Source organism: Falco biarmicus, chromosome 15 (genome assembly GCF_023638135.1).
Source record: "Falco biarmicus isolate bFalBia1 chromosome 15, bFalBia1.pri, whole genome shotgun sequence".
Lineage (NCBI taxonomy): Eukaryota > Metazoa > Chordata > Aves > Falconiformes > Falconidae > Falco > Falco biarmicus.
Genome location: NC_079302.1, coordinates 2041536 through 2052158, shown reverse-complemented (window position 1 = coordinate 2052158; position 10623 = coordinate 2041536). Strand labels below are relative to the sequence as shown.

The 10623-nt window shown below is 67.4% G+C and overlaps 3 protein-coding genes across 4 annotated transcripts; 2 read left to right on the top strand and 1 right to left on the bottom strand.

The window, feature by feature from the left end:
• The first annotated feature begins 377 nt into the window (after positions 1-377).
• VPS4A (vacuolar protein sorting 4 homolog A) lies at positions 378-4881 on the top strand. The gene is made up of 11 exons (XM_056361235.1): positions 378-526; positions 986-1097; positions 1207-1354; positions 1458-1519; positions 1836-1955; positions 2148-2304; positions 2649-2797; positions 2947-3028; positions 3126-3345; positions 3478-3618; positions 4044-4881. Exons 1-11 carry the CDS (start codon positions 506-508, stop codon positions 4143-4145), a joined length of 1314 nt encoding a protein of 437 aa, XP_056217210.1. The 5' UTR covers positions 378-505; the 3' UTR covers positions 4146-4881.
• On the bottom strand, positions 4854-9142 carry COG8 (component of oligomeric golgi complex 8). Of its 2 annotated transcripts, none has more exons than XM_056361225.1 (5): positions 8760-9142; positions 8217-8424; positions 7322-8140; positions 6506-6674; positions 4854-5177 (listed from the first exon to the last, which is right to left on the bottom strand). In XM_056361225.1, the coding sequence occupies exons 1-5, from the start codon at positions 9077-9079 to the stop codon at positions 5020-5022; spliced, it is 1674 nt and encodes a 557-aa protein (XP_056217200.1). In that variant the 5' UTR covers positions 9080-9142; the 3' UTR covers positions 4854-5019. The 2 variants fall into 2 exon arrangements, with proteins under 2 accessions (XP_056217200.1, XP_056217199.1); XM_056361224.1 differs by lacking the exon at positions 4854-5177 and adding an exon at positions 5997-6344.
• On the top strand, positions 9113-10377 carry NIP7 (nucleolar pre-rRNA processing protein NIP7). The gene is made up of 5 exons (XM_056361238.1): positions 9113-9263; positions 9381-9467; positions 9568-9706; positions 9787-9927; positions 10026-10377. The coding sequence occupies exons 1-5, from the start codon at positions 9208-9210 to the stop codon at positions 10143-10145; spliced, it is 543 nt and encodes a 180-aa protein (XP_056217213.1). The 5' UTR covers positions 9113-9207; the 3' UTR covers positions 10146-10377.
• The last annotated feature ends 246 nt before the right edge of the window (positions 10378-10623 follow it).

The window sequence follows — 10623 nt, the reverse complement described above, 5'->3', positions numbered from 1 at the left end:
GCGGGGGTGCACATGTGCTGGGGAGCGCACACGTAGGAGTGCACAGACACGTAGGGGTATATGCAGGCACGGGTGCACACGCAGGGAAGTGCACACATACACACGCATCACAGACACAGACACACACAGACACACAGAGACACACAGACACACAGACACAGACAGACACAGACAGACACACAGACACAGACACACACACACACACACAGACACACACACAGACACACACACAGACACACACACAGACACACAGAGACACACACAGAGACACACACAGACACACACAGGGAGACACACACACACACACACGCCCCGCCCCCGTGTGTGCGGTGCCGCCCCGGAGGCGCGCGGCGGGGGGCGGAGCCGCGGCAGGTCCCGCCCCGGGGCGCCGGCGGGTGCCGGCAGGGGGCGCCCTGGCGCAGAGCCGCAGTCGCGGGCGGTCCCTCGGGCCCCGCCGCCGCCGCCGGGCCGGGCCGCGCCAGGAGCGGCCGCACCGGGCGATGAGATGACAGCGGCCACCCTGCAGGTACAGGGCTGCGGGCTGCCAGGGCCCCCCTGCCCCACTCCCGGGCCGCGCCGGGCAGCGCTCACCCGCTCCGGGGCCGCTGCCGTGCGGCCGGGCTAGGCCTCACCCTGCCCCGGTGCTGTGCCGGCGGAGAGAGGCCTCACCGGCCCTGGTGCGGTACTGGCCGGGGCGGGCCTCACCCTGCTCCGGTGCCGTGCCGGCGAGGGGCGGGCCTCACCCGGTGCCGGCTGGGGAGAGGCCTCACCCTGCCCCGGTGCCAGGCGCCGCTACGGTGGTCTCGTCCTGCGGTGTGCCCGGCTGGGGCGGTGGGGAAGGAGCTAGGCCTTGGCCCACTGGGGCCAAGGTTCCCGCTGGCCGCCCCGGTGGGAGCAGGCGCTCCCTCGTGGTGGGGAAGGGCCTCATCCAGCTCCAGCCCCGGTGCCGCTCCACGGCTGACGGTGCTGCACGCTCCCCCACCAGAAAGCCATCGACCTGGTCACCAGAGCCACCGAAGAGGACAAGGCCAAGAACTATGAGGAGGCGCTGCGGCTGTACCAGCACGCCGTGGAGTGCTTCCTACATGCCATCAAATGTGAGGCGGGGCTGGTGTCCTCCTGCCACAGTGCGGGGGGCTCCAGAGGGGGCCGTGGGGGTGCCAGCGGTGGCATAGGGCCATGGGTGATGCCTGGGGGTCTCCACAGATGAAGCGCACAGTGACAAGGCGAAGGAGAGCATCCGGGCCAAGTGCATGCAGTACTTGGACCGGGCGGAGAAGCTGAAGGAGTACCTGCGCAGCAAGGACAAGCAGGGCAAGAAGCCGGTTAAAGAGTCCCAGAATGACAACAAGGGGTGCGTGAGGGTGTGAGGACCCCCGGCTTGGCGGTGGAGCCGACAGGACCCTGCTGCCCTACCAGGGCCAGTTCTGCTCCTGACCCATGTCCTCTCTCCCCAGGAGTGACAGTGACAGCGAGGGCGAAAACCCGGAGAAGAAGAAGCTGCAGGAACAGCTGATGGGTGAGGGGCTGCGGCAGCTGTGGCGGCACGGTTGTGCTGGCTGGCTGGCTGTGGGGTTAGTGGAGGGATTCCCAGACAGCCATCACGAGGGGTGGCTGTGGGGAGGGGGACAAGCTATGGGACTGGGACCCAGGGGCACATTGCTGGGTCTGCTAGCCTGCAAACTGGCCTCTGTGCCAAGGGGCGGTGGGGTTGGGGTGGGGGGCATGGAGGTGTGGGGAGGGAAGAGGGCTCTGGCTCACCCAGCTCTTGTCAGACATCGGGAGCATGGTGCCCATCTCTGCGGGGCCATGTGAGCAAAGCAACCTCCTTGCAGGTGCCATCATGATGGAGAAGCCCAACGTGCGGTGGAGTGACGTGGCCGGCCTGGAAGGAGCCAAGGAAGCTCTGAAGGAGGCTGTGATCCTGCCCATCAAGTTCCCACACTTGTTTACTGGTGAGTACTGGTGAGGGTCATGGCAGTGCTACAGCTGCTGCTTGCCCATGGAGGAAGTGCCATGAGGTGGCAGCTGTAGCAAACGTGTGCTGGGGGGGTGACCCTGAGCAGCAGGGATGCGTGCCCCTGTGGGCCCATGCGGATCCGGCCAGCACAGGGACTGGGGAGCCGTGACACTGGCCTCTGTCACAGGGAAGCGCACGCCCTGGCGAGGGATCCTGCTCTTTGGGCCCCCTGGCACCGGCAAGTCCTACTTGGCCAAGGCCGTGGCCACTGAAGCCAACAACTCCACCTTCTTCTCTGTGTCATCCTCCGACCTGATGTCGAAGTGGCTGGGAGAGAGCGAGAAGTAAGCTGGCAGCAGGGGTGCATGACTGCTGCTGCCGCTGGCTGCACTGGCAGTGCTAGAGCTGTGGCTGGGGCAGAGGAGCCACCGGCATCAGTGACCACTGTTAACGCAGATAAAGGGTTGCAGGGGAGAGTGCAGGCCCTCGTGATGCTCCACAGCCCAGGGACAGCCCTTCTGGCATGGAAGTCACCTGGCTGCCAGTGCAGGGTTCCCAGGGTGGGCAGGGGCAGGAGGAGCTGGCAGCATGTGTGGCTCCTTGCCCTGGGGCTGTCACGGGCTCTGGGTGCTGTTGGTGCTGTGGAGGGTCCCTGAGCGGGGTACCCTGTCCTCTGCTTTGTTCCCAGGCTGGTGAAGAACCTGTTTGAGCTGGCAAGGCAGCACAAGCCCTCCATCATCTTCATCGACGAGGTGGACTCGCTGTGCGGCTCCCGCAATGAGAACGAAAGTGAGGCGGCGAGGCGCATCAAGACGGAGTTCCTGGTGCAGATGCAAGGTGTGTGGGGCTTCCCCAGTGGGATGAACTGGTGCGGGGTCCCCAGGGAGAGGACAGAGTGGGTTGGGGTGGGAGAAGCTGCCAGACGCCTGCATCCCGCGTTCCCTGCGGGTTGCTCTGAGCTGTCTGCCTGCTGTGTCCCTGGGCAGGTGTGGGGAACAGCAGCGATGGGATCCTGGTGCTGGGTGCCACCAACATCCCTTGGGTGCTGGACTCGGCCATCAGGAGAAGGTGAGCAGGACACGATTGTCCTCCAGCTCCCGGACCCGCATCCACGGCAGGGTGGCAGTGTGGGGCTCACCCCCCCACCTGCCTGCACTACCCTCAGGTTTGAGAAGCGCATCTACATCCCACTGCCCGAGGAGGCAGCCCGGGCCCAGATGTTCAAGATCCATCTGGGCAACACCCCGCACTGCCTGACAGACGCCAACATCCAGGAGCTGGCCCGCAAGACAGACGGCTACTCGGGGGCCGACATCAGCATCATCGTGCGGGATGCCCTGATGCAGCCTGTCCGCAAAGTCCAGTCAGCAACGCACTTCAAGAAGGTGAGCAGGGGGCTGTCCCCGGCCAGGGGGGTCCACCCACTCTGGGGGGGGTGGGGAGGGGCGGTCCCGCGGCTGGTGTTGGTGCTGTGGCTACCATCCCACTGAGCACCATGCTGCCCGGCTCTGCTGCAGGTCCGTGGTCCCTCCCGCACCACTCCTGGTGCTTTTGTGGATGACCTGCTGACACCGTGCTCGCCTGGTGACCCAGGTGCCACTGAGATGACCTGGATGGAGGTGCCCAGTGACAAGCTGATGGAGCCCATCGTCTGCATGGTTAGTGCCACTGCGGCAGCTTACGGGGTGGAGGCTGGCCCCAGCACAGCAACCCTGCAGCCCCAGCTCTGCCACTTCCATCCCTCCTCCCAGGCAGCCGCCTGTCTCCGGGCCCAGGGCTGCAGCTCCTGTGGGTGGATACAGCCCTGTGCTCCCCATGGTGGGGAGTCTCCCGCTTGCCAGTCCCCCTGCAGGGTGCTGAGCCCCCAGTGAAGGCCTGGGTGCTGGGGAAGGGCCTGGGCTCCTCCAGGCAGCTCCCACCTGCAGAGCCAGTGTTGCTGCATGGCAGCGGTGCCAGCACCCAGCCCGTGGCAGCACCCACGGGATGGGTAGAGCTGCCTGCGCTGTGGGGGGGGTCCCTACCCGGTGTCACCCTCCCCCCCAGCAGCGCCTGTTCTCAGCTGCCCCACCTGCTTGTGTTGCAGTCGGACATGCTGCGCTCACTGGCCACCACCCGCCCCACCGTCAACGCTGATGATCTCCTGAAGGTGAAGAAATTCACGGAGGATTTTGGACAGGAAGGTTAAAAAGCCGGGGTGGGTGAGCGTGGGGTTGGGGCAGCCACACTGGCAGGGCCCTGCTGTGCCCCTCCCCCCCCCCCCCCCCCCCCCAGCCCCGACACTGCTGGCCATGCCAAACAGGTTCATCTTCCACTCACTGTCCACCCCATCACACTGGCACCTGGCCAGGCACTGGGAGCATGGCCCGGGGGGGCTGACACTACGGGGAGGGGGGGTGGGGGGGACTGTGTCCGAGCATGGCCTGGGTGGCCAGGTGCTCCCACTGGGTGCGCCCCACTCTTCTTCCTGCTCTTTTTTTTTTTATTTTTTAAATTAATGCTGCTTGGGTTCTGTCTTGTTTATATGACAATAAAAACAATCCAAAAGCTTCAGCAGGTGCCCGGCCCCTACCTGAGGCTCTGACTGCACTGGGGGACCCAGCCCAGCCCCCCCTACCCCACCCACCCCCAGCCAGCACCGCACGTCCCCCCGTGCAGTCCCCAGGCCCAGTTCAGCCCCATCCTGGTGCCAGCCTTGCGCCCTGGCTGCTGCGCATGCCACAACCCTGGCTCTCAAACATCCCCTTGAAGAGGAAGATCTGCCGCCCATCACCCCCCCCGCGCAGCCAGTCTTGTTCCTAGACCCACAAAATGATTTCAGGTGCAAAGGGCAGCCTGGGGAGCCAGCGGGCAGGAAGGGCCGGTAGCCATGCTGCATCCACAGTGTGTATTGGCTGCAATAAAACCGAGTGGGAGCCCTCGTGGCCGTGGCTCTTCGCTGCTTCTTTTGCCAGGGTAAGGACGGGGTGCTCAGCACCATGCCGGATGAGTCCTGGGCCCCAGCGCTCTGCTGAGGCTCTGCTCCGGAGGGACGGGCAGTGGGACAGCCTGTGTGGGCTGCGTCAGTCCAGCAGCTCCATCCAGCTGACGTTGGTGAAGGTGCGGGTGTCCATCCGGTCGATGTAGAGGATCCCATCCAGGTGGTCCATCTCGTGCTGGATGATGCGGGCGGCCCAGCCCGTCGCCTCCCAGCTCACGGGCTTCCCGTGCTCGTCCACGCCTGCTGCCAGGAGAGTGGCGGGGTCGGTGGGGCTGGGACTCGGGGGCAGGGGGGGGGGGCGGGGAGGGGACCAGGCGGTAATGGGGCAGCGAAGGGGGGGCCTGTGTGAGAGTGGGGGGACCTGTGTGAGAGTGGGGGCAGGTGTGGTGTCCTATCCGGGGGCAGGGCCGGGGTCTTGGGGCAGGCAGGGCAGGGGGCACAGGTAGAGCCGGGGGTGGGACAGGCAGGGCAGGGGGGTGGGACAGGCAGGGCGGGTGGCCGTACCGGAGACGTGGACGGCCCAGTGGCGCGGGACGTAGGCGGAGAAGCCGCGGAGGCTGGCGCAGCCCTCGGGGCCGGTGACGAGCCGCGAGTCCAGGACGCGCAGCGCGGGGTTGACGAGCAGGCGCAGCGCGAAGGGCTCGATGCGGTGGGCGCGGCGCAGCGCCGGCGGGTACCAGCGGCAGCGGGCGGGGGGCAGCTCGGCGGCGAAGACGCGCAGCGGGACGCCCAGCTGCGGGGCGCTCAGCCCCAGGCACGGCCAGCGCCGCAGCCCCGCCGCCAGCGCCGCCGCCAGCCGCCGCAGCTCGGGGCCGCCCAGCCGCTCGGGGCCCACGGCGGCGGCGGCGGCGCGCAGCACCGGGGCGCCCACCTGGCAGGGGGCGGCGAAGGGCGGCGCGGGCGGGCCCAGCACCCGCCGCCGCAGCGCCCGCCAGTACGAGCGTTCCCGCTCGGCCCAGCCCGCCGCGTCCCCGCAGCCGCGGCCCGGGGGGCCCTGCCGCGCGCGCCCCGCCAGCCGCCGCCCCGCCGCCAGCGCCGCCGCCATGGGGGTCGCCTGCGCGCGCAGCTGGGGCGCGGCGGGGGTGCGGGGCGCCCCCTGGCGGCGGGAGGGGGGGCAGCGGGGCTCCCGCTACCGCCGGGGGGCGCGGGGGGCGGCGGGCCACCGCCCGGCCCGGCCCCGCTACCCCGTGCCGGCTGAGATGCCAGGCAGCGCGGCCCCCGCGGGGGAGCTCTCCGGCCCCGGCAGGGGCTCCCCGGGCAGGGCCTCCCCGTCCGCCCCCGGGCGCCTCTCCTGGGCCGGCTCCTCCTCGCCCAGCGCCGGCAGCAGGAAAGCCAGCGGCTCCCGCAGGGCGGCCACATCGATGCGGCCCAGGCGGCCAAAGCGCTGCAGCTGGGTCGGGGGGACGCCTGCCAGAGAGGAAGAGGGGGTCAGGTGGGGGCCTGCGGGCAACGGGAACCCCACAGAGGTGGCAACAGTGGGATGGCACCCAGCTGTCTTGCAGGGAGAGCCCAGCCCCCCTGTACATCTCCACCTCCCCACCCTAAGATACAAACCCCTGGGGTCTCACCCAATGCCTGCGCGATCTGTGCCGGGGGAAAGAGGACCTGGAGGCAGCGGTTCAGGTAGGGCAGCAGATCCTCCAGGAAGGCCGTGCAGAACTGGACAAAGAGCTCCTGCTCCCGCCCGCTGAAAGCCGCCTCCTCTGCACGGTGGAAGGCCAGGATGGTTTTGGTCACCTGGGGCAAAAGGCAAGAGTCGTTAATTCCTTGGGGAGTTGTTAATTCTGAGGTCGATTATAAGAGGCTCTACAAGCCTCAGTGCCAGGTCCTGCAGTGGGGTCACAACAGCCCCAGGCAGCATTGCAGGCTTGGGGAAGAGCAGCTGGGAAGCTGCCTGGCAGGAAAGGACTTGGGGGTGTTGACCAACAGTCACCTAAACACGAGCCACCAGTGTGCCCAGACTTTACCGCTCTACGACTCAACTGCCTGTTGAGGCTGTAGCGAGGCAGGGGTCAGTCTCTTCTCCCAAGTGACAACCAACAGGAGAAGAGGGAACAGCCTCAAGTTGCACCAGGGGAGGTTTAGATTGGATATTGGGTAAAATTTCTTCACCAAAAGGGCAGTCGAGCACTGGAACAGGCTGCCCAGGGAGACGGTGTAGTCACCATCCTTGGAAGGATTTAGGAGATGCGTAGATGTAGCAGTTAGGGGCATGGTTTAGTGGCGGGCTTGAAAGTGAAAGATTAACGGTTGGACTCTATGATCTTAAAGGTCTTTTCCAAAGTAAATGATTGTACAACTCTATCCTATGAATACTGAGGGCAGTGTGAGCCATCCCTGTGTACTCCCAGGACAAGGCACAGCTCCTTCCCCCAGTGCCTCACCTCACCAAGTGCAGCCTCCAGGCAGGCAGTGACGTCTTGGGCCAGGGCGATGGGGCAGCAGAGCCGTAGGTCATTGAAGGCGACGAGGATGCCATTGAGGAAGCAGGCGAGGGGCGGGAAGTCCAGCAGCACCATGGGTGGCTGCAGCGTCCCCGGCTGGGCCGTGGGCATTGGCACCCCGGCACTGCCCCCCAGGACAGATGGGGTAGAAATGAGCGTGTAGGAATTCATCTCCTCCCGGAACTTCTCCACTACCTCCTCCACCACCTTCCTGAAAGCGGTGGCAGCTACGTGCTGGAAGAGGGGGGCCAGCTGCCCGCGGAAATCGGCCCCCACCCTGCTGAAGGAGAGGCCGAAGTACATGCACTGCCCCAGCAGCGAGTCCAGGCGGCTGCCCACCCCACGCTGAAGATCGCGCTCCAGTGTCTGCAGGAACTGGGAGACCTTCTGCAGCACCCAGCCGTGGAAGATGGCCCCCTCGTTGAGGGCCTGCCCCTCGGGGGGCAAGAGTGGCTCCTCGTCAGAGAAAATGGCACGATACTGGGTGATGATGTCAAAGAGGTGGACACGACAGGTCTCGATGGTCTTGGTGATGTGGAAGTAGGGGTCATCGTCAGGGATGGAGGCCTGGATGGAGCGTAGCCAGGCATCCCGCGCCTGCAGGAACTTGATGCGCAGCTCAGCCTCTGTGAAGACGTCCATGCGCCGCAGGTAGCCAATGACCCGCAGGCAGGCTGGCAGCTGGATGTTGGTGCGGAGCTGCTGGATGAGCTGGTTCAGCATCAGCTGGGTGGACTGGCGCACCTCGTCCACGATGCCCTGGGGTGGGAGAGAGGCCTCAGCTGCTGGGGCCAGGTGTGGGGTGGCCGTGGGGCAGGGGCAGAGTAGGGCCTACCTGGATCACGGGGATGTTGCTGTGCTTTCTCTCCAGCCGGCGCACATAGGCAGCGAGCTCCAGTGCCTCCTCATAGTAACCATTACGGACACAGGTGTCCATGAGCTGCGGGATCTCCAGGATCTCCAGGATCTCCGTGTGCCGGTTCAGCGTCAGGCTGTTCATGCGCCGGCTGCAGGCAATCTCCTCCGCATCACGCATGAAATTCCTGCGGGATTGGGACAGGGTAAGCACGAGGGTCTCCCCTGCAGTGAGTGGACCCCAGGACCCTCCCACCCACACTGGCCTCTCCTCAGCGCTATCCAGGGCCCCCTCCCAGTGCTGCCATTACCCCCCGTCCCCGTCAGCCTCGATCCTTACTGGGCCCAGCACCAAGGCTCCTCTCGCCCCGCTCCAGCCCAGCCCGCGCTGGCCTCCCTTGCCCGCTGGACTGCCCCTGCCCCAGCCCTTTCCCTCCTCCCCGTTTCCACCGGTGCCTTCCCCGCCGCGGCCCCCACCAACCCCGGTCCCCCCCGAGCCCTCGCCCGGTCCCCGGCCCCGCACCGGCAGGCATCCTGGAGGGCGGGCAGGCGGCCCAGCAGGCTGCCGAGGCGGCTCTCGATGCCGCCGAAGCCGCGGCCGGCGCGGCCAGTGCACTCGGCGGAGCGGATGAAGGCCCGGTAGTGCTCGAAGGCCAGGCGGCGCGTCTCCGCCCCCACCCGCGCCCGCTCCGCCGCCAGCCGCGCCGGCTCCCGCCCCAGCTCCGCCAGCCCCAGCGCCGCCAGCTCGGCCACGTAGGCGGAGAGCTCGGGGCCGCCGGGCCCCGCCGCCGCCGGGCCGCGCAGCCAGGCCAGCAACCGGGCCTCCTCCGCCGCCGCCGCCATCGCGCCGCTCTGGCCGGACCGTCCCGGTGGTCCGCCGCGCCGCTTCCGGGTCCGCCGCTTCCGCGTCCGCCGCTTCCGGGTCCGCCGCTTCCGGTTCCGGCGCAGCCCCGCGTGCGGGGCGCGGAGCGATGCGGCCGCTGACCGAGGCGGAGACGCGGGCGGTGTTCGAGAAGCTCGGACGATAGTGAGGGGCCGGGGGCCGGGCTGGGGGGGGGCGGCGGGACAGATGAGCCCGGGGAGCCGCGGCGGGAGGGGGCCGGGAGGGGGGCCCGGGCCGGGCTCACGGGGCCTGTCCCCGCAGCATCGGTGAGAACATCCAGCTGCTGGTGGACCGCCCCGATGGCACCTACTGCTTCCGCCTGCACCGCGACCGCGTCTACTACCTGAGGTGAGAGGGGCGGCCGGGGGGCGTGCGGCCGGCTCCGGTACCGGCCGGCCGTGGGCTCTGCCCTGGGGGCCGCTCCAGCTCTGCCCCCCGCTCCCCGCAGCGAGAAGCTGCTGAAGGTGGCTGTGAGCATCCCCCGGGACAACCTGGTGGCGCTGGGCACCTGCTTCGGGAAGTTCACCAAGACGCAGAAGTTCCGGCTCAGCGTCACGGCCCTGGATTTCCTTGCGCCCTACGCCAAGGTGGGACATGGCCCCTCGGCCGCCCCCCCGCCCCGTGCCGGACCCCCCCGGCCCCTCACGGCTCTGGGCTTCCCTTGCAGTACAAGGTGTGGGTGAAGCCCGGCTCGGAGCAGTCCTTCCTCTACGGCAACCACGTCCTGAAGTCGGGCCTGGGCCGCATCACAGAGAACACAGCCCAGTACCAGGGCGTGGTGGTGTACTCCATGGCCGACGTCCCGCTGGTGAGTGGCCGACGCGGCCCCTGTGCTTTCCAGGGCTGGGGTGTGGGTACAAGGTGGGGAGAAACTCTCTTCTCATGACCCCTTCATCTTTTCCCCAGGGCTTTGGGGTGGCTGCCAAGTCCACCCAGGAGTGCCGGAAGGTGGACCCCATGGCCATTGTGGTGTTCCACCAAGCCGACGTTGGGGAGTACGTGCGGAGTGAGGACACGCTGGCCTAAAGGAACTTCAGCGCTCCCAAGACGCAAGCATTCCTGGGCAGAATGGACCTTGTCCTGCACCGTTGGTTCAGCAGCGGTGCAGGGAGCCACAGGGAGCCCCCACAGGGTGGAGGGGCTGGGAGCCACCAGCATGCAGCCCTGCACCCCTGCGGGGCATGCTGCCAATGCAAGGAGGAGCTCCCCCTGTGCCAGACCTGCCCCTGGCATCACATAAAGCCTGTTCCTTCTCCCAGACCGCCTGTTGTCTATTGCAGAGCCTTGGGGGGGGTGGGGTGTGTCAGTGCTTGCCGCTGCTGCACATCTCTGCCTTGCTGGGGCAGTGCGATACGCTGCGGTGTGAATCCAGAGGGGAGAAGCACCACATTTGGTTTGGCAGACGAGACTGGGGGGGAAGCTCGCAGTCCGGGGCCGGGCTGTCAGAGGCTGACAGCTGAGCTCAGGGAGGGAGGGATGGGGCAGGCAGCTGCTTGCAAGGAAG

Excerpts from the sequence above, each read along its gene's own strand:
- VPS4A (XM_056361235.1), top strand. The coding sequence starts at position 506 with ATGACAGCGGCCACCCTGCAG. Across the intron at positions 2,305-2,648 it reads TGGCTGGGAGAGAGCGAGAA|GCTGGTGAAGAACCTGTTTG; the intron begins GTAAGCTGGCAG and ends CTTTGTTCCCAG. Across the intron at positions 2,798-2,946 it reads GTTCCTGGTGCAGATGCAAG|GTGTGGGGAACAGCAGCGAT; the intron begins GTGTGTGGGGCT and ends GTCCCTGGGCAG.
- COG8 (XM_056361224.1), bottom strand. The coding sequence starts at position 9,079 with ATGGCGGCGGCGGCGGAGGAGGCCCGGTTGCTGGCCTGGCTGCGCGGC. Across the intron at positions 8,425-8,759 it reads GCCCTCCAGGATGCCTGCCG|GAATTTCATGCGTGATGCGG; the intron begins GTGCGGGGCCGG and ends CCAATCCCGCAG. Across the intron at positions 8,141-8,216 it reads GCAACATCCCCGTGATCCAG|GGCATCGTGGACGAGGTGCG; the intron begins GTAGGCCCTACT and ends CTCCCACCCCAG.
- NIP7 (XM_056361238.1), top strand. The coding sequence starts at position 9,208 with ATGCGGCCGCTGACCGAGGCGGAGACGCGGGCGGTGTTCGAGAAGCTC. Across the intron at positions 9,264-9,380 it reads TTCGAGAAGCTCGGACGATA|CATCGGTGAGAACATCCAGC; the intron begins GTGAGGGGCCGG and ends CTGTCCCCGCAG. Across the intron at positions 9,928-10,025 it reads CCATGGCCGACGTCCCGCTG|GGCTTTGGGGTGGCTGCCAA; the intron begins GTGAGTGGCCGA and ends TCTTTTCCCCAG.